Consider the following 22,006-nt stretch of genomic DNA (forward strand, 5'->3'; position numbering starts at 1 on the left):
TATCATCCTTCTTATTTGATTTTTTGAGGTATTTTCAACACAGAAACAACTTAGGCACATGTCTCTGCTTCCAAGAGATGAATTAAGGGTTATAATACCAACGGTAGTCCAATGTGAACACAAGTATTCCACATTTCAGTTTCTTCCACATGTTGGAAACGTTTCATTGAGTAAAAGAAGAAAGGAATCTTACCATTTTTCAAGCAGGCAGCACTTCAAAAATGGCTGCATTGTATTTACAGGTGAAGCACTGGCTTTGGGGAAGACATTCCACTCTTTCTCTCATTTTGAGACAGTACTTCCTCTTCAGTCTAAATTCAGCAGTGGTGCTGGTTATTCACATCAGCTGAGCTTTTTTTTTTTTTTTATTCACAGAGCTTCGCTTAAAGCTGTGTGAAAGCCTTGACCTCACTGGTAGGATAAAAAATGTATATCCCTTAATTATTCCTCACTAAGACTTCAGGAAGAGTCAGGGTAAGAGAGAGAGAGAGAGAAAGAAAGAAAGAAAGAAAGAAAGAAAGAAAGAAAGAAAGAAAGAAAGAAAGAAAGAAAGAACGACTGCTGTTAGGCTCTATCAGAATTACATAACTGAAAAATCCTGACAGTTCTACTGTAGAAATCTTTTTGAGAAGGGGTGCAGGGGTTCACCTTTATTGTAAAGCAAAAAAATAAATAAATAAAAATACATGAGCTCAGAGAAGGTTTTAAAACTAAAAAAAAATTGCCTTTAGAAATAATGAAAATAAAGTTTGCAGCACTAAAAAATACTCTAAAGACTAACAACCAATAAACAGTTACATAAAGTAAATATCTGGTTTTTGCAGCATAAATAAATACAATTTGTAAAATATTATAAGGAAATTAGGTCTTTTGCTTGGTTGGTAATGTTTTCTGAGCTTCTTGGAGAATCTGCCACAGTTCCTCTGTTCATGCTACAGCATGTTTTGTAATTCTATACAACTGAGGCAACGGTTTACTGAAAGACCTCCAGGTGAAGCCAGACGTTTACTGTACATACACTTCGGCTGAAGTCATTAAAATTTAATCTGTGATTTTAGCAGACTTTTTTGGTAAAATCAGCTAAAAAAAATTTAGACCTCCAGAAGTCTGGTTTATCCTTGGGAGTAATTTCCAAAGTCATAAAAGTACAAGGTTCATCTGTACAAACCATAATATAAACACCATGGGACAAGGCAGCAATCAAAAAGATGCATTTTGTCTCCTAGAAATGAACATAGTTAAGTGCGATCTTTTGATGGGTTGAAGGACCTTATGAAGAAGCTGGAAGAAACAACTATTGTAGATAAGTAAGGATAACCTGAAAGGTTGCTCATTAAGTAAGAAGCCAGTACTCAGAAAATGGCAAATAAATACCCAAATAAATGACTACAGTTTGCAAGTGTCCCTGGGGACAAAGATGTGACTTTTTGTAGACATGTCCATTGTCTGATGAATCAGAAAACAACCTGTATGGCCATAATGGCCCTTGTTATATAGTCTGCAATATAGACTTGCAAGATGAAGAACATTATTTTCTTATTTCATTTTCTTATTTTTCCTGTTTTTGGAAAACTAGTCCAAAAATATTCAGCTTTTCCTGAGTCGCCTGGATGCTGAAAAAAAATGGCAAAAAACTATAAAACAGATTAAGTAAGTTTGTTTTTTAATTTTGTTAAAGTTTATTACATTTTGTCTCTGTATCAGTCTGTGAAGAGAACAGAGCAGTAAAGAAAACAGGTACATTAATGTCAAAGCTTATACTGACATCTAGTGGTTGTCCAAAGTAGTACAGTTCTACTGACGCCCAGTTCTCATATAAACCTCAAATTCCATTCAGTGAATATCTACGAGCATTGAAAGTGATCCTATACGTTTTATATGAGAAAACCTAGAATCTAGGGATTTATCCATGAAACCATTAAAGACAAGAGATGAAGATTTTGCTCATTTCTCCTTTAAATGCACTGTGCACCTATTAGATGTAGTGGATGCAACATGTTTTACTCAATTCCAGCTATTATGGTTCTAAATGCAAGCAACCTCTCAGAGCGTGTTTTGCTTTCCTCTTCTCCCTGACACACACACACACACACACACACACACACACACACACACACACACACACAAAGAGAGAGAAGGTAGCAACTATAACAACAATGGTTCAAGAAATCCAATAATAATAGTTACCATTTTTGTCACATGGTATTTGACTAAAGATTAAAAGTTTGGTTGATTTCACAACTCGAATCAGCGTTTACATTTTTAATAAAACTTATAAAAATGAATTAAAAATAATAAAAAATTTTAACAAATAAAGCTAACCTTGTTTGGTGGCACGAGCAGTTGGCAGAGTTTATGTACCACAGGTCTCTGAGACAGGATTTTCTTATGTTTTCTGAAAAGAAATTGAAAAGTAAAGAAAACAGTACATGGCAGCCTGGATTCAACTGCATTAATAATCTTAGAACGTTATTTTCTTTTGAGTTCGAATTCACTGACAGCTCTTATTCATTATGGGAGGGCAAGATCCTGACAGGCTTCTACTGCTTCTTCTTTCTTTCTTAATGAGTGTATAAAGATGTGCAGGTTTTCCAGAGTATAAGTGTGGGATATTTAGCTCAAACTCTCCATCTCTAACCTGAGAAGCTGATTTTGTTCATCTTCCCGTTTCTTCTGCATGATTCTTATTTCCTGTGTGTGTCGTGCCCAGAGAGAACGCAGTTCCTTCCACTGGCAGGAGGAACGCTGACGTGTTTGCCTCAGAACATCTTGGTAAGTTGGTGAGTTTGCTGTGAGCGAGTTAAGGAAGATGGGGATACAGCTGGAATTCAGACATGCAACACACGCTGCATACACGTCACAAGCGATGCAACAGCCTCGGCATCACTGATAAAATTTATAAAATAATGCTCAGTAAAACTAACACTGTGATTGGTTGATAATTAGACGCGTGTCTGTATTTGAAACACAGTTATGTGTTACACGGTGTGTATTGTGAGTCTGAGAATTAAGTGTGTGTTGACAGATGTGTATGAGGTGTTCAGGTCTACTGAGATGGTAGCGGTGAGGTCTTGAGAATGTTAAGAGTGTGTATGTTGCCAGTGTGTGTGCGTAGTGAGGTATAATGTGTGAAGAGTGTTGAGAGTGTGTGTACTGGTAGTGTAAGGGTTCAGCATTTTGAGGTTTTGAGCATTTATTATGGTGCTGAATGAGTCTAATAACAGATTGAGTGTATTGGGAGGTTTTGAGTGTGTATTACATGTAAGCTGTGGGGTGTGTATGTGTAGATAATGTGAGCATTTACTGAGATGTTCTGTGTGTATTAAGGGTTTGCGTTTTGACAGCATGTAATCAGATTTTGAGTGTTTATTACAGTGTTAAGAGTTTGTATTTTAATACTGTGTGTATTGACAGAGAGTGTGAGAGTGAGTGTATAGAAAGGTTTTGAGTGTGTATTAGCCTGTAGAGAGTTTGTGTTGTAACAGTGTAAGACTGTAATGAGGTTCTGAGTGTGTGTTAAGGTGCTGAATGCGTCTACTGACAGCATGAGCGTGCATTAAGATGTTCAGCGTGTTAGTATGAGTGTGTAATGAAGTTTTAAGTGTGTATTAATGTGTTGAGTGTGTATTTTAACAGTGTGTGTGTGTGTAATGAGGTTTTGAGTGTGTATTTTAACAGTGTATGTGTGTAATGAGTGTGTTAAGTCAATCTAATGACATTGTGAGCATGCATTAAGATGGATTCAGTGTGTATTAAAGAATAGAGAGTGTGTATTTTTATAGCGCAAGTGTGTAATGAGGTTTCGAGTGTGTATTACGCTCTGTCAAGCTGTGGTGCTCTGACACCAGCCTCTAAAGCTGGGATATGTGATAAATTAATTTGACGATGCTGTAATGTAATGTGTGGGAATAATAATGGCTTCTTTTTCTAGAGTGTGTGTATTTTGACAGTGAAGGTGCTCATGAGTGATGGTGAGAGTATGTGTGAGGTTTTTTGGCAGTGCTGACAGTGAGAGTGTGTAGTATAATGGTTTCAATTTTCCCACCAGAGTAAGAATACTTCCTGTACACCACTTGAGACACAACCCGGAGTTTGTTCAGCTTTCTCTTTCTAATTTTTTATGTGTACATAAATGTGTGCATCCTGGTATCTTGGCATATATATATGAGGATATTGATGCAGAGCTTGGATTTGGGTTCTCCTCACTAGAACATTGTAACCTACGTTGCTCTGCAGATGCATTGTGTTCATGTGGTGCTGCACCAGAGGTGAGTTTCCCCACACATTAAACACACAGTGCTTCACCTCCATGTGTCCATCCACTGCATGAGACTGCACAGAGGGAGAAAGATTTTTATTGTTGTTCTACATACGTATCTACGTACTTTAATCATTATTTGGTAATACTGCATTTCATAAGCATGCTACAATGCAGCTACAGTATAGACTGGAGAGAGATAGAGTGAAGTAAAAAAAATTAAAAAAAAACAAAACAAAAACAAAAAACAATTTCTATAAATTCCTGTAATCTCCATGAATGAAAACAAGACTAGTTCCACATCACTGGTATCTCATCAATGCTGAGTCAAACAATATATAAATAAATGGTTAATGTGGAGCTTTATCTGTGATTTAAAGGCTGATAATTACCTAATAACCTGATTTAAAGATTGCATAATTAATTTTAGCCAACAATAATAACAATGACATCGGAACCTGGAAACACATCCAACGTACCGTGCAAACACAAAACAATGACTGACAACGACAGATACAAAAAGGCTAATATATATATATATATATATATATATATATATATATATATATATATATATATATATATATATATGGCAAAACATTGGGCTGAACGATAGGAAGGGCAAAACAACTCATGTGGGGAAGAAAAAATTAAAAGCTGACTATGAAGAAACGCCTAACAGCACCCTCTGTTGATCTGGTAGGGAACTCTCCCAGTAGCTCCTAACACAAGCTCACTGATCTCACCATTGATTACAGTATGTTTCATTAAATGCAGAAGCCAGAGATCATGATTTAAAGAGAGAGAGAGAGAGAGAGAGAGAGAGAGAGAGAGAGAGAGAGAGAGAGAGAGAGAGAGAGAGAGAGAATGTAAAAACAGGTGATATTTGGAGAACAGAGATTAGAGAGTGATATAATAATAGATATTTAGTACTTTTTCTATTCTGAACACTGCACATTAGGAATACTGTCATTACCTCTCGGGCTGATGTGGTGTTTTTGTGGTCACCTTTAAGATCACAGCCTGGGTTGTTTTGTGAAGCTGATGTTTTCTCCACTGAAACACAAAATCGATGTGACTAAAGATCAAGAAAATCCATAAACATCAAGCCATAAAGAACAACATGGTTCACACCCAGAAACAAATCTTATTATGTTTGTGAAGACCTTCCAGTAACACAATTATTAATTAAATTAATTATTGGTTAAAAAAAAAAAATTATTAATCTATGTTGAATAATTAATGTTATCATCTACAGTATAAGCTTAGGAATATTTAAAGTTTACATTCATATAGATTAAAATTCAATACAAATCATTGCCAAGGTGAAGTCATGAGCAGTGAGTTATTGCATGTTGAGCTACAGTATGTTGTTCCATGCGACATCTGGTGGATATTGTGTGAAACACAACAAACGTATTCAAATTCTAAGATGCATGCCTGCTGGATGCTGCATGATCTCACTTGTGTTGAGTTGTGTGTACATCAGGCCACATCAGTACCAATAATGCCTAATAAAATATTGCTGCTTTGCTACTTTTCTTATATCGTGTCCATTGGCGTCGGTCAGCTTTGTGCTCGGGTCTTCATCGGTGAACATATGAAGATTTCAGCAGGAAGGAATTAGTGTTAAGTCTGTAATGAACTCAGGACTTCCACTGACCTATTAGTACCTAGAAAGCTCTTGGTTGCACAATTCCACTCGATTCTAAACTGTTGTAGAAAGGACATTATTTTCATTTTCATTATTTACTGTCCAGTGTCACCCAAATAAGGACGAGGTTCCCTTCTGTCTGGTTTCACTTAAGGTTTCACTTAAGGTCTCATATCATCTCAGGGAGTTTCTCCATGCCACCATTGAGGGATAGATGTTAGAGATAAATAGTAATTTGATTTTAAACCTATAGCTATTATGTTTCTATGCTTCTGTAAAGCTGTTTTGAGACAATGCCAATTATTAAAAGTGCTGTACAAATAAATTGAATTGAACTGAATTATAATTAGCAATAATGCATGGCCTGTTTTGCAGAATAGCAGCTGTACATGCCTGAGTGTGTGTGTGTGTGTGTGTGTGTGTGTGTGTGTGTACGCATTGCTCTCACCTTTGCTGGTGTTTCTGCAGCTCATAGTTGTGATCTTGTTCTTGGAGTTCAATGCACTGGCCTGACTCACCTCACACAGACTCTTCTGAAACACAGGGTTTTTTATTCAATCACTTACACAGTATGCTGTGATGTTTGGTATTCTGTGTGTGTGTGTGTGTGTGTGTGTGTGTGTGTGTGTGTGTGTTTGTGTGTGTACACTAACCATTCTCTTCTTTTTAACAGCTGTGTGGTTGCTGGAGGGTTCAGTTAAGAAGATGCTAGAAAACACACTGTCAATAGAAGTGTGCAATGAGTCTGTTAAAAAAAAAGTAGATACACATACTGTGGGTGATTCCGTGACTGGCATGTCATGGGTGTCCTACTGATAATACATTTAGAAATATCTACAACAATCCATGTGCATATTTAACTCATAACATTAATAAAAAATGTTACTTTGAAATATATGGTTTTCAAATGTATATGTGTAATTCATGTAACATTCTCTGCTTAAAGCATCTCTTTTTTTCTATTGACTTAAACCTGTTGACAATGAGTAGTGTGTTGACACTGAAAATTCCAACAAGAAGTATATACAGTACTTCAAGCACCCAGGAGGAGTAACTTATTTAACCGAAAAAATACGGTTTGAAACGTCGATGTCAGCAAACGGGTGTTCACAAGGTTAAAACCAGGACCAAATGCAGGGATAACAAAAACACGATTTATTAACAAAACAAAAACATAGACACAGGGGGGAAAAATAGCACAAAAAACATGACAGGGCAAACTAAACACAGAAAATAACAAAGTGAGCAGAACAGAAAAAGACAGGAAAAGAAAAGTATTCATAGGAAATAAATAGGCAAGTTAATAATAGTCAATTATTAGCAGGTGAGTAGTGAGGAGAACACGTGACACACAACATGCTTGCCAGAACATCCAAGCAAGATCCTGACACTTCATGCACTCAGCACTCAAAAGTCAGTTGTAGTAAGGCAGAATACATGTGTATGAATAAGAGGGAGGGAAGTAGAACAGTGAGGTTACAGGGGGCTGAGGTCAAGAAGGTGCAGGAGTTTAAGCATTTGGGGTTCACCATACAGTGTGACGGGGAGTGTGGAAAAGTGGTGAAGAGGCGAGTGGAGGTGGGTTGGAGTGGGTGGAGAAATGTTGTGTGACAGAAGAGTGTCAGCAAGAATTAAAGGAAAGGTGTACAAGACAGTAGTGAGAGCAGCTCTGCTGTATGGGTTAGAGACTATAGCAGTGAGGAAAACACATGAGACAGAGATGGAGGTAGCAGAGATGAGGATGTTAAGGTTCTCTTTAGGAGTGATGTGGATGGACAGGATTAGGAACAAGCACATCAGAGGGACAGCTCAGGCTGTTTTGGGGAAAAGGTCAGAGAAGCTAGATTGAGTTTGGACATGTACAAAGATGGTTATATTGATAGAAGGATGTTGGAGATGGAGCTGCCAGGTAAGAGGTCAAGAGGAAGACCAACGAGGAGATATATGGATGTGTTAAAAGAGGACATTAAGGTAATTGGTGCAAGAGAAGAGGATGCAGAGGATATAGTTAGGTGGAAACAGATGATTCACTGTGGTGACCCCTAATGGGAAAAGCTGAAAGTAGAAGAAGAAGAAATTCATTCATTCATCTTCTACCGCTTATCCGAACTACCTCGGGTCACGGGCAGGCGTCATTGGGCATCAAGGCAGGATACACCCTGGACGGAGTGCCAACCCATCGCAGGGCACACACACTCTCATTCACTCACGCAATCACACACTACAGACAATTTTCCAGAGATGCCAATCAGGCGTCATTGGGCATCAAGGCAGGATACACCCTGGACGGAGTGCCAACCCATCGCAGGGCACACACACTCTCATTCACTCACGCAATCACACACTACAGACAATTTTCCAGAGATGCCAATCAACCTACCATGCATGTCTTTGGACCGGGGGAGGAAACCGGAGTACCCGGAGGAAACCCCCGAGGCACGCGGAGAACATGCAAACTCCACACACACAAGGTGGAGGCAGGAATCGAACCCCCAACCCTGGAGGTGTGAGGCAAACGTGCTAACCACTAAGCCACCGTGCCCCCCCAGAAGAAGAAATTATTTTGTATATTTGCTAAATCAAGGGGAATTATCACAACACTGTTATTTATTCATTTAAGTGCAAATGGAAAGATGTTTGTTAGAGAAACCTTAGTGTGGCTTCAGATAGATTACAAGTTTTGTAATTTCTTTTTTTTTTTTAGGAACCTCCTATTCATCTGTACCGTAATACAAATTACAGTATAAAGTATAATTATGTCCAGCCATTAGGGGTGTAATAACACGGTGTATCATATCCGTTCATTTGATGTGAGACTTTCGACTCGACACGAATGCATATAAAACAATAAATCCTTCAGACTCATTCATCATTAGTCGAGATTGAACTAATAATTTAAACTTTAATTTAATTTAAACTTTTCATTTAATAAATGCCACACTCTCACCACTGAAAAACTCTCCCTTTATCTCAAATCCAGGCATTTACAGGGGTTTACAGAAACATGTTTGAGCCAGTAGCATAGCATAGTAGCATTCTGGTATGTATTAGCTTAGCAAAGAGCTTACAGTATATTAGCTGGAGAAAAAACAGAAAGTAGAAGGAAGCTGTAAGAGTCTGTGTAATCTTTGGCATTCCATCATCAGAAAACTAGAGAGAGAGAGAGAGAGAGAGAGAGAGAGAGAGAGAGAGAGAGAGAGAGACTTGCTGAACACTGCAAATAGAACTGAACACCGCAAATAGATTTTAAGAGCTTAGTAAAGATTAAGACTTTACATGTGGACATTTTATTCCATTGCAGCAGTGAAGCATGTTTGAGCAAATCACATACCATTCTCCTTCTTCTTTTTTTCTCTTAGCAAAATGTTACTGGACTCATTTGCCTCCAGAGCTTCAAAGTCCCATTGCTTATAGACTTCAGGAGCAGGACAGAGCCCTAGAGAGACAGAAAGAGGGATAGACTGACACCAAAATGCAATACTCTGTAGAGACAAAACAGCACTAGATTCTATAACAGCTCCTTTGACCTAAATACTTGTGAACTCCAATACTCAGTGCGACAGTTCACATGGCAGTGACTCTTTTCATTTCCTTTCAACATCCATGAAAAATCTAAGCCTGATTTATTGCTTCGAAACTAGCGAAGTGAGTAATTCAGCAGCACGGCTCGGTTCTCTCTGCTCTTCTGTCACTGAAATACCGTGAAAATAAAAATGTGAGCAAATGTTTTTATTCACATAAAATGTTTTTATTAACATTTAAATCTTATTTTTTCCATTTGATTATTTAATCAACTGTATATTCTGTAGCCATTCAGCTGCTTGGAAAGACAAGATATAACACTACAATAAACATGGCAAGTGCATCTGATGTCCTTTTTCTTTGTAAAGAAAGAAAACATATTTAATTAATTTATTATTTAAAGTAATTCAAAGAGTTCTGCAAACTTTATCCCAAATACACTAAAAACTATACACTGTGACGGCGGCATCCACGTTACCGCACACGATCCACAGACTTCAGCACCAAGGCTAGCGCATCTGAGTGTGGCTGTAATGTGGAGCGACCAAAAGCACACCAAAACCTGTTGGACCAATCAGGAGCGTCCACCAAATAATCACCCTGCAGATGAAGATTCCTAAAGGGAACCAGGCTCAGCAGAGGGGCAATAAAAGGGGTGTGCGTCGGGTAAACGACTAACGTGCTGTGCTTCTCTCTTTCATTTTTTTCAGAATCGGTGATGCATCACCTTCCTTTAATGGCTACAGCCACCAGCACCTCTGCACCTTCCCCTCAGCCACTCACTCCTTGATGCTAAATTACCCACTGCTTATTTACACTTTGTCTGAAATCACTAACAAAAGAGAGCACAGTTAACTCAATCTCCTAACCCTAACCTTCTTTCATTCTTTCTTATGTAAGTACAAGCCGCTTTCCAGGTGATTCCAAATGACGTCAAATGCACTTAATGTGATGCCGTTATCTTTAGTAGAATATGTTGAATTTTTAAAATTTTGAAAAATAAATTGCACAGTATGTGAAATAAAGTAAATTAAATAAAAGCGTTCTGGAAACAAAGAAGTTTCACCTCCGGTCCACTGGTAAACGGTGGAGCACAGAGCTGTGAGGAAGGTTGGATCACAGAAACAGCAGGACTGTGGGAAACAGCAGGAGAAGCAGCAGAACAGCACCTGACTCAGTGTGCTGGGGAAATCCTGAAGAAACAAACACCACAAAGCATCTCAAATCTCAGGATCATCCAAAAATCTACCTAACATCACCAGAATGTGCCACCAGTGTAACACAAACATCAATATGTGTTTATGTTAAATCTCAATATATGTTTAATATATCTCAATATTAAGATAATCCCAGCACACTGTAAATGTTTTTCATGTTTGCTCAGTACAGTAGTAGACTACCTGAAGAAAGATAGTGCCACTGTTAGAGGACAAGCTCTGGGTCAGAATGCTGATGTAATTCTCTGCAATCCGGCCGAACAGTCGATCCTGTGCTTTCCTGTCCGGCTGAAAAACAGAAACAGAGAGAGAGAGAGAGAGAGAGAGAGAGAGAGAGAGAGAGAGAAAGAAAAATTGAGATAGGCTGTCACTCAGAATGATAATTTCGGTCCTAAACAGTGCCGCAGGTGATGGTGCAGAAAGCTAAAGTGCTGGAAATCTGTCCCCTGGTGCCTCCTCTACCTCTGACACGCATGTGGGGAAAGATTTATTACCATATTGCTGATGCTTATCCAATCACAGAATCTGTAAGCCATAAAATTGACTTCTCACGCTTGCCTTAAATTAAAACCGTGACCTAAAAATATACTTGCAAACTTTTCTCAGCCAATAAATAAATAAATAAATAAAATAAAAATAAAAAAACTTACCTGAAAGTTCTCCAGGAAGAGCCACCAGAACGAATTGATAACGAAGCTTTCCACAGTGGGGGAAGAGAGAATGTTATGGAAGACGGTCTTTAACCTGGGCTATAGAATACAATTTTACACACACACACACACACACACACACACACACACACACACACACACACACACACAGCAAGTGAGCAATATAAACAGAAATTGCTGCCATTGGTAAAAACTTTTTGAAGATTCTTTTTGATGTGACATTTTACTACTGCATTAAACACACAGTGATGAGGACATCTGAAATGGATAAACCACTAACATTATGCTGCAGTAGGATATTTTGTCTAATATATCATCATTCAGTGTGCCCCTGTGCCTGTGGATGTATGAACGGTCATCCTGGATTAGATCACTGACAACAGGACAGAAATGTTTCCTCATACAATTAGAATTAATCTCAGGCGATTGCGCTTTTTCCTTTGGTGCTTCCACCACTAAAATCTCACATGTGCAGTCGTCTATTTACTGACGCATTTGCTGTAGATCTAAATACAGATTTCACTGTTTCTTTTGAAACTCAGCCAGCTGAAAAGGCTTTGTGGCTGAAGCTCCTGCATTCAGTGCACCAATAATGAAGCCGCTTTAAAAGTTTTCTCTTGCTGTCATCTTTCTCCATATTCCAGATGAACTCGGTCCTGCTTGGCATTTTTGGACATGCCACAGAGCGTGGTGATTTGGTAAAAACTAAAATATATCACCTGTCTATTATGTACTGGACACCCTAGATGGGCTGTAAGGCACAATTACTGAGACACAGTACAGACAATATAGAGAAGCCAGTCAGACAAATGTGCATGTATTTGGCGTACCGGAGGAAAACCACTGAAGCACAGGGAGAACATGCAAATCACACACACACACACACACACACACACACACACACACACACACACACACACACACACACACACACACACACAGGGTGGAGACAGGAATCAACCCCGAAACCTCAGAAGCAAATGTGCTAATTACTAATCCGCTGTGCCCTACTTAAGGCAATGTGATCATTTTAATTTTTTTATTATTTCATTAAAAACAAATATTTGCAGTTTCCTGACCAAATTATTAAATATTTTACTACTATTTTTTTTTTTTTTTGCTGTTGGTAACTGTTGGGTTATTCCAATCCCTACACAAACTATATAATACTACTTTACTGCACTATATAATCACTGATGATTTTAGTATTCATTTTTAATGGTTTCATTCTTTCCACATATAATTTATGAAATCCTATAATTACAGAAGTACCTTGTGCACTAGGTGGCGCTGTGCCTGTATGACACGTGTGACGATGGCACTGTATGCTGTATTGTGTGGCAGAGGTACTGGAACATCACCAAACTGTGGACAGTGGTACAGCTCCACCATCTTCGGTATGTCCATCATCTTCTACATTCACACACACACAGACACACAGACACACAGACACACAGACACACACACACACACACAAACACACACACAAAACTGTTTTTTTGTAACTGTCCCTTTAAAAAAGACTTCCAGACCTAAGATATCAATTCATTCATACACAATTGTCTCATATTATGGCATTCATAAACAAAAAAAAAGCAGGAATTAATGAATGAGTGAGTGTAATGAATAAAAACATTATTTATTACAATTTATTACCCTACTTATTTCAATAAATGCATCATACATTTAGATAGACCCTCACACACACTCTCACACACACCCTCACACATACAGACACATGCTGATGCGGAGCCTGGTGCTCGCAATCCTCTAACCTTCTCAGTGACCGTGTGACTCTTGCACAAAATTGAGCAGGGGATACTGCGGGGCTTCTCTCTCTTCTCTGTAGTGATAACACACACACACACACACACACACACACACACACACAATAATATCCTGTATGAACAGAGACAAATTTTTATACTTTCTGTGTTATCTATCTATCTATCTATCTATCTATCTATCTATCTATCTATCTATCTATCTATCTATCTATCTATCTATCTATCTCCATTGACATCAGAAGCATTCTTTGATTCCCAGCTGATATTTAAATGATCAATGATTGCAATCACCTTAGAATATGAAAGTAATATCAGCAAAAATATGAAACCACAAGACCAATATGAAACCACAAGAATTTTAGGTGAAATAAAATTATTTCATATTATTTCATATATATATATATATATATATATATATATATATATATATATATATATATATATATATATATATATATATATTTATAGTCCCATTTTAGTCCCATTTTAGTTCTTCATACTTGCCATTAGCCGTAGACTCCAGGTGGCCGTTTGTATTCTCATGACTGCTCTGAAACACACAACCGTATATAATAACATATATCAAATATAGAAGTTTCAGGTAACGTTTTAAATTCACTGAAAAAAGGAGCTGTTTCATGCTAAAAGGTGTAACTAGAGGCATTTCTGTTTACTGTTTACCTTCTTTTATTTTTTACTTTATTTCAACAATTGATGTAGTTTTACAATGTGAACAATAAACTATAATCTTTTTAGTAGTGTTTTATCTCATGTGTCTAAACATTTACATTTCGTAAGTCAACAGACCTGTAGGCAAACATTCTAACATTAAATGATATTGTTAAGTTGATACGTTTTCTGTGAAGCAAAATAGGGTTCTCTAATTAGTATTCCCAGTATGATATTCCAAGAAGATTTACTTATAATAACGATTGCAAACGATCGTTTAAGAATGACAAAATAATAAAAATGTTTAATGATAGTGTATGTTCCATACTATTTATTATGTTAATTAATAAATATATGCTCAGTGATAACACTGTGCTTAGTGGAGCAGTGTCATGCCAGTGACCTAGCATCAAGCTAGTTTCATGCCAGTGACCTTCGAAGTCCCATGGCAGGGCTGCCAGGTTCCAACAGGCCTGAGCTTGATCAGCAGAATTCCTCTGGACTTGCTCTTCTATGCACAGTGTGTGTCCTTCTCACACAAACCGAGTGTGGTGCCTGAACACTTTTGGCAAGTTTACTTAGCTTTGCTCCTTTGACATTCTGTTTGCGCTGTTTGTTGCTGGGTTTCTAAACAAAGTCAGGCGTGATTGGCATTCTGTGCCATTGTTTATGTGCTCACTTCGGGTAGCTCTTTTTCCCAGCTCTGGTGCAGCATACAGAGTGAGGATGATTGGTGGTTCTGTAGCATTGGGAATGGTGTGTGCCATGGTATTGCTGTCAGTGTTACTGTAATCAGTTAGGGCTTCTTAATTTAATCATTGCAATATCACTGGACATTTTAACCAGCTCATGTAAACTAGTTCTTTGGATTTTGCAAGCAGCATTTTACAGGGCCATACACCCAGACTCTGTGAGCGATGTATTCACAGACAAGTTAAAACTGTTGTCTAAGAAATCGCAAGAAATTGTAATATAATATTAGGCAAAATATCCAAGATTGATAGTTTCATTCAAGATGGCTGTGTTTGGACAATGGACAGTTGTGAATTCGGTGATTACAGAACGAAAGGTCTAGACCAGGGGTCGGCAACCTAAAACACGCAAAGAGCCTTATGGACGAGTTTCCCACAGAAAAAAAAAACACAGGATGCCACAAACCCTTTTGACATCTAAAATGAAGATAACACTGCATATATTGTTTTTTATCTTTATGGAAAGTATAGTAAAAACTGTAGTGTGTTGCATTTATGAAATCAATGAACTGCTACGGAGTAAACAAAATTTTATTTCTGCAGGCAAACAAAAATATTTTGAACAGTTTGAACTAACCTTAAGAAAAAAGTCGCGGGGTTGAAGGTTACTTTCAAATAAAATGTTAAATGTGTAATTGAGTCCTCTTTGTAATGACATCAAAATTTTAACTTGCTGGCTGCAGCAAACCAAAAATACGTCTGCTTCTGTGTGTCGGATTTCACAAGTCGGCAGTTATGACGCATATTTTGAGCGACAAACAAATTAAACACGGTTTATTTTAATGTTACAAGAGCATCATAATCTTAGAATTTATAATTACATTTAAAAAAAAAATAACTAACTAAAATAAAATACATTTAAATTAAATATTTATTTTCCAAATCTACATGGAGCCGCAGCAGAGGGGTGAAAGAGCCACTTGCGGCTCCGGGGCCGCGGGTTGCCGACCCATAGTCTAGAAGAACATCACTGCTGCAGCTGTCGCTATTGCTGTGACCCGTGTTGTCCGTTGCTACTCTGACATTTAAATAAATCTCAAGATGATGTGAGGCAAATCTGGTAATTTGGTCACAGAATTTGGTCACACTTTGGTGGAGGAGTAGCAATAACAGAAGTTAGATATATAGATGTATTTTTGGCAAGATAAAGTAACTTTTCACCAATAGGTGCTAGTGGCTAGAAATTAGCTGCCTATCCTCATAAATGTGAAAAAAACTATCAACTTTTAGCAAAGTAATTACTGAGACACAGTCTCAATTCAAGACTGGTGGCTTTTTGATTTTTTGTGTAGTTACAGGCAAACTGTTTGGAATATTCAACATTGTTTTAAATTCTTGAGGCTCTTCTGAAGACAACGTGTGTCAAATTTTGTGAGGATTGGAAGACCTTTGTAGAATGTGGAGTAGTAACATTTTTTGATAAAATGGAAGATGGTAGAAAATTTAATAAGGTGACAATTAATGTCAGAGGGTGTACTGAACTTGTCTCGACCCATTAGTAATAATAATAATAATAGTTTTAATAATAATAAAACTAAAAATGAAACTCTTAGCATCGGGGTGGCATCGGAGTGTACGAAGAGATGGCTGGAATTTTAAGCAGTTCATGTGGCATGAGCTATGATGTCAAACCCGGATGATAATCAAAAAATTTTTAAACAGAGAATATGTGTTGATTACAACAATTATACCACAGCCTGGTCGAATCAGAGAATGTTAATTTTCTATAATAAGCACAAGATGGATTGTTTCACAAAGAGTCTAGTATTACTGATGCATCACATAATTTAAGCCTAAAAATAAACAGAATAAAACATGTTAAATGACAAAGAAAAGCATATCATCATTACTCTCTTTTATGGTGGTTCTAACTACTGAGTGAGTTAGCATGACTTTAGCTAGAAAAATAAATAAATAAAAATTGCAAAAACACTATTTTGTTGCAGAATTAAGACTTTGTCTGGCATTTGGGTGACAATTGTTTACCGCATGAACTTTGTGATGGGGAATTCCAATTTACAAACTCACAGATAAAGCTGGTTTTATAAGTTTCTGTCTGTTAGCCTCTTTTCAGAGTCTTGTTCTTGGCTCAGAGGAGTGATCCCTAATGAGTGGTCGTCTGCTGTTTTTGCCTGTCCACCGAATGGGATTGATGTGTTGTGTGTTCTGAGATGCTTGTCTGATCACCACAGTCGTTTTAATTGCTTATTTGTGTTACTATATACTTCCAGTTCAGTTTCAGCCTCCCTCTACTCTGCTCAAAGGATGTCTTTGGTTATTCACACCATTCTAAGTAAACTACTCACTGTTGAGACTGTTGTGTGTGAGACCTGGGAGATGATAACAACAACAATGCCATAGTTAAAGTCACAGAGATCACATTTTCCCCTCATTTTGATATTTTGACATTAAGCTCTTGACCTCCATCTGCATCATTTTATGGATTGTGCTGCTGCAACATGATTGGCTGACTGCATACATGACAGCTCTACAGGTGTTCCTATTAAAGAAGATGTGGATAAACCCAATGCTAATTCTACTATAGTAGAATAGTGATCTTTACAGTAACCTTTATACCTGCACAGGGCTGCTGTGTCTTTGCAGCAAAGGTAGGTGGGAAATTTCCTCACTTAAACTCTCCATGGTCCCAACCAAACATGCTAATACATACTGGGTTGAGGAAAATCAAATCAATGGGGAAACAAACTTTAGTTCTTGAAGGATGAAGTCCAGCACAGGACTAACCTCAGGACTTATTAAATTGTGCTCCACAACTGAGACTCAATATTGTTCCAAAAAACTGTAAACAAATTGGAAACATCAGTGAAAAATTTAGAGAACCATACAGTTTTTTTTAATACAACTGAGCAAGGTTGAGGTTAAGGGCCTTGCTCAAGGACCCAGCAGTGGCAGCTTGGTGAACCTCACAACCTTCTGACCTTAACCACTAAACTACAACAACCATTTTTCACACGTGAAATACATAACATTCTTACCTCTGGGTAAACCTAATCCTGAGTTATCTTGTTTTATGTTTCACACAGTTCATACTTTACCCGGGGTTAGCAATTAATCCTGATTATTCATTTTTATTTTTGTTGCATAGTTCACCAGGTGGTTGTTGATATCCAGCATTCACAAATTTTTGGGTCAGGTATTTCCCTCTCGATATGACACGCACTTCTGTGACGTTTAGTCTTTTGCTGCCTGACATTACCAAGCTGGATTTGTTATTTTGCAGCGGTTTTCATGTGATATGAGGAACACACTGTTCAATTTCTGATTGGGTGTCTATTCAATTAGCATCTAGTTGTAACGTTATAACACTACATCATTTCACACTGTATGTGTTTGGCACTGCAATGTGGGGTGAACACTGCAAATCCTGCTCCTGAGGAGGGTTTTATAACCCCTAAATTACCACTGTGAACCTTCCTCTACCTGTGGTTAAATACAGGCTTTAGAACAACAATAACCTTGAATGTAAGTTCAGCCCTAAACTGTGCTAAACTACAAACATCCAGGACCATGGCAACACTTACACGCTCATGGCACCCACTTCATACTTTTATCCTAATTTACTTTACTTAAGGATACAAATAGGGGCTTGTGATAACTCCTGACGTCTCTTACAGTCCTGCTTCACGGTCATGGTGTTCTCTCTGTCCTCCTCGTGCCACACCATGACAGGCACACACATCCTGTTTACATCAACATCTACATTCTGTGCTTCAAACATACTGTAGTACCTAAAACAAAGAGAATAAAGAAAACAAAGTCTTTAACTCTATCTATAAACATACATCAGTTCATGAACAGTTAGAAAAAAAAGTCTCCAAAGTTCTCCAAAGACAAGGTTATTATATGAATGGTTGTATAGATAATAAATAAATCTCAAAACACTACAGATTCAGATTTGTAGTGTTTTGAATCTGATACTACATTCAAATAACCAGAAAAGAAGGATTTTTTTCAATATGGCAGAACCGGCTGTGTCACCAATGATAAGTCTTATTACGGCCTATAATTTTGTTTTTATTATCTCTTATTTACACTATCACTATACCATTAAATAGAATAAAAAAGCAGAATGACAGAGTGCCAGCCCATTGCAGCACACAATTGTGTACACACACACACACACACACACACACACACACACACACACACACACACACATTGTAAAGATGTGTCAGCCTATAGTGCAGGTCTTTGGACTGATGGAGGAAACCAGAGTACTTAGAGGACACCACTATTTAGAAACTAGGACACATTTGTATTCAACTGTTAGTTTAGTTTGTAAAATGGATAACAAAGAAGTTAAGTTTGAAACTTTAAGGTTAGTTTAGACGTTTTGACCCTTCTGGCTTTCCATATACACCCATTCTCTGACAAATATTCTGAGCGCTGACAATTTCATCTCTAATTTCATCGAACAGTGTCACAAACAGTAAGCACCACAATTTGTTTTCTGTCAATTTAACTCACATGAAAGAAGCCAACATTTCAAGGTTAAAACCTGGACGCTTCCCGACGTTCCCTTGCTTTATTATATGCTCGACTAAATGTTTGTGCCACGCGGAGCTCGTTACTATGGCAACTAGAGACAACAACGGCGCCACCATTTTGTAAGGGACAGACAGTATAGTGTTCTGGTTGACTTTTAAACCGATTTTAATCAAACCAAGACTTAGGGGAAGCAATGAGCAAATAAAAAAAACAGACAAATAAATAAATAAGTAAATAAACGTGCATTAAGGGAAAGTGGACTAAAATGTGAAAAAAAACGTGCTTACGGTTGTGGTAAGCCATTGAGGTCAAAGTCCATTTTTTTTTCTACCGCTTAACCCACACAGGGTCACAGTGAGGGTGGCAACCCATCATAGTGCCCCATCGCAAACAATCTAGAGATGCCAGTTAGCATACAGCATGTCCTTTGGATGGATCTTTCTTTTGCCACAATGGAAGATATTTGTATTGTTTAAAGTTATGTTTTTCACATTTCTCTTCATTTTAGAAAAATATTTTGGATGTCGGAAGTCTCTCTGCTTTACTACAGAAAGCCAGTCATTTGCTAACATTTATGAATGTATATGGTATATTCTGAACATCTTGCTATTTCAGCTTTCACCCACTGGATCTATGTAGACATATAGGCTACCCATTTAGACTACTGCTAAATGCAACAGATCTTATAAAATACTCATTTTTACCTGGCATTTACATTTCTTATACAAGATCAGCAGTGTAGAGTTTATGAAGAAACGTGTGCTATTCGTAAGGACATAATAAAGTGGCCTGTTTAAATGAGCAGCATGCCTCGGTTGGATCCCAGGAGCACTGGATGTGAAGAGGGAATACTTTACAAATTGGATGCCATCACACACTAGAGGAATTATCTAGAAATTACCTATTTAAAGGAATTACTTAGCATATACTAGAGGCATGTTTCTGGGAGGTAGGATCCTCGATCCTGAAGTTTTTTAGGTTTGGTCAGGACATGCAAAGAAACTCGTCTTCATTCATGTTTACACAGGCTCATTTTGATTTATTGCTTGCTAACTAGTTCACATGCATGATACTTATTTTTTTTATTTTTTTTATTAAATTGAAGAGAAAAGACAAAGATGGCATGCTTCCAATTTTGGGGCAACGATTTCGGAAAGGGTGAGATGGCCGCAAAGGTGAAAGGTGTCCCCATACTTTTGGCCATATAGTCAGTCCTTCTAGGATTTGACATTTATTTTGTGATTGCTGTGGGCAAGAATGCTTTATTTTTCAAAACTGTGATCAAGATTGAGGGTATATTTTTGCATGAAACTACTTGAATTGTTAAAAATGCAAGCACAGAATACTTCTTAATACACTCCTACCAGTGAAGGCACATATGTAATTACATTCTTTGATAGCTTTGCTCATGGGCTTTGGCTAAATGTTTTATGTGTTGATGTCACATGAGGCGTCTTGGCCCAATTCTGCAGAAAATACGTGGTAATATCGAAAAATCGCAATCTCCTCTGAATATTGTGGAATTTGAAATTGTGTTAAGTTCTGCAATCACAAAATTTCAAAATCCTGGAGGAACTGCATCATTCATTTTATGAATTTACCAACCTGATATAGTCCCATTCAGTAGGAATGATTCTTATAATAATTACAGTACTGTGCAAAAGTTTTAGGCAGGTGTGAACTGCTGTAAACAAAGAATGCTTTCAGAAATATAAATAGTGATTGTTTATTTCTGTCAATTTACAAAATGCAAAGTGAGCAAACAAAAGAAAAATCTAAATCAAATCAATATTTGGTGTTACTACCTTTTGCCTTCAAACCAGCATCAATTCTTATAGGTACACTTGCACAAAGTCAGGGATTTTGTAGGATTATAGCCAGGTGTATGATCAACCAATTATACCAAACAGGTGCTAATGATCATCAAAGTCACACGTAGGTTGAAACCCAGTCATGAACTGAAACAGAAACAGCTGTGGGGGATGTGGTAGCCTAGTGGTTAAGGTGTTGGGCTACCAATCGGAAGGTTGTGAGTTTGATTCCTACGTCCACCAGGTTCCCACTGCTGGGCCCCTGAGCAAGGCCCTTAACCCTCAATTGCTCAGTTGTATAAAAATGAAATAAAAATGTAAGTCACTCTGGATAAGGGTGTCTGCTAAATGCTGTAAATGTAAATGTAAATGTGTAGGAGGCTTAAAACTGGGTGAGGAACAGCTAAACTCTGCTACCAAGGTGAGGTTGTGAAAGACAGTTTCATGTCATGGCAAGATTGAGCACAGCAACAAGACACAAGGTAGTTATACTGCATTAACAAGGTCTCTCCCAGACAAAGATTTCAAAGCAGACAGAAGTTTCAAGACGTGCTGTTCAAGCTCTTTTGAAGAAGTACAAAAAAAAAACGGCCAACGTTGAGTATCGTAGACGCAGTGGTCGGCCAAGGAAACAGTGCAGCAGATGAAAGACACATCAAGCTTATTACTCTTCAAAATCTGAAGATGTCCAGCAGTGCCATCAGCTCAGAACTGGCAGAAACCAGTGGGACCCAGGTACACCCATCTACTGTCTGGAGAGGTCTGGCCAGAAGTGGTCTTCATGGAAGAGTTGCAGCCAAAAAGCCATACCTCTGACGTGGGAACAAGGCCAAGCGACTCAAGTATGCACGAAAACATAGGAACTGGGGTGCAGAAAAATGGCAGCAGGTGCTCTGGACTGATGAGTCAAAGTTTGAAATATTTGGCTGTAACAGAAGGCAGTTTGCTCGTCGAAGGGCTGGAGAGCGATACAATAATGAGTGTCTGCAGGCAACAGTGAAGCATGGTGGAGGTTTCTTGAACATTTGGGGCTGCATTTCTGCAAATGGAGTTGGAGATTTGGTCAGGATTAATGGTGCTCTCAATGCTGAGAAATACAGGCAGATACTTATCCATCATGCAATACCATCAAGGAAGGCGTATGATTGGTCCCAAA

The 22,006-nt window shown here is 37.9% G+C and overlaps 1 protein-coding gene across 1 annotated transcript; it reads right to left on the reverse strand.

Moving 5' to 3' along the window:
* Positions 1-1,808: 1,808 nt before the first annotated feature.
* On the reverse strand, positions 1,809-19,123 carry LOC132843243 (protein FAM227A-like). Its single transcript, XM_060866434.1, has 17 exons — positions 19,019-19,123; positions 18,128-18,279; positions 17,108-17,190; positions 13,614-13,659; positions 13,098-13,165; positions 12,595-12,735; positions 11,302-11,400; positions 10,835-10,939; positions 10,501-10,627; positions 9,244-9,348; positions 6,566-6,657; positions 6,361-6,445; positions 5,235-5,314; positions 4,175-4,332; positions 2,639-2,791; positions 2,323-2,395; positions 1,809-2,072 (listed from the first exon to the last, which is right to left on the reverse strand). Exons 1-17 carry the CDS (start codon positions 19,033-19,035, stop codon positions 2,001-2,003), a joined length of 1,656 nt encoding a protein of 551 aa, XP_060722417.1. The 5' UTR covers positions 19,036-19,123; the 3' UTR covers positions 1,809-2,000.
* Between the last annotated feature and the right edge of the window lie 2,883 nt (positions 19,124-22,006).

This window comes from Tachysurus vachellii, chromosome 1 (assembly GCF_030014155.1).
Source record: "Tachysurus vachellii isolate PV-2020 chromosome 1, HZAU_Pvac_v1, whole genome shotgun sequence".
NCBI lineage: Eukaryota > Metazoa > Chordata > Actinopteri > Siluriformes > Bagridae > Tachysurus > Tachysurus vachellii.

Bases quoted from the DNA above. Each gene is read 5' to 3' on its own strand.
- LOC132843243 (XM_060866434.1), bottom strand. The intron at 6,658-9,243 runs GTATGTGATTTG...TTTTTTTAACAG, and splicing joins AAAAAAGAAGAAGGAGAATG to ACTCATTGCACACTTCTATT. The intron at 2,396-2,638 runs GTTAGAGATGGA...ATTTCTTTTCAG, and splicing joins GAACAAAATCAGCTTCTCAG to AAAACATAAGAAAATCCTGT.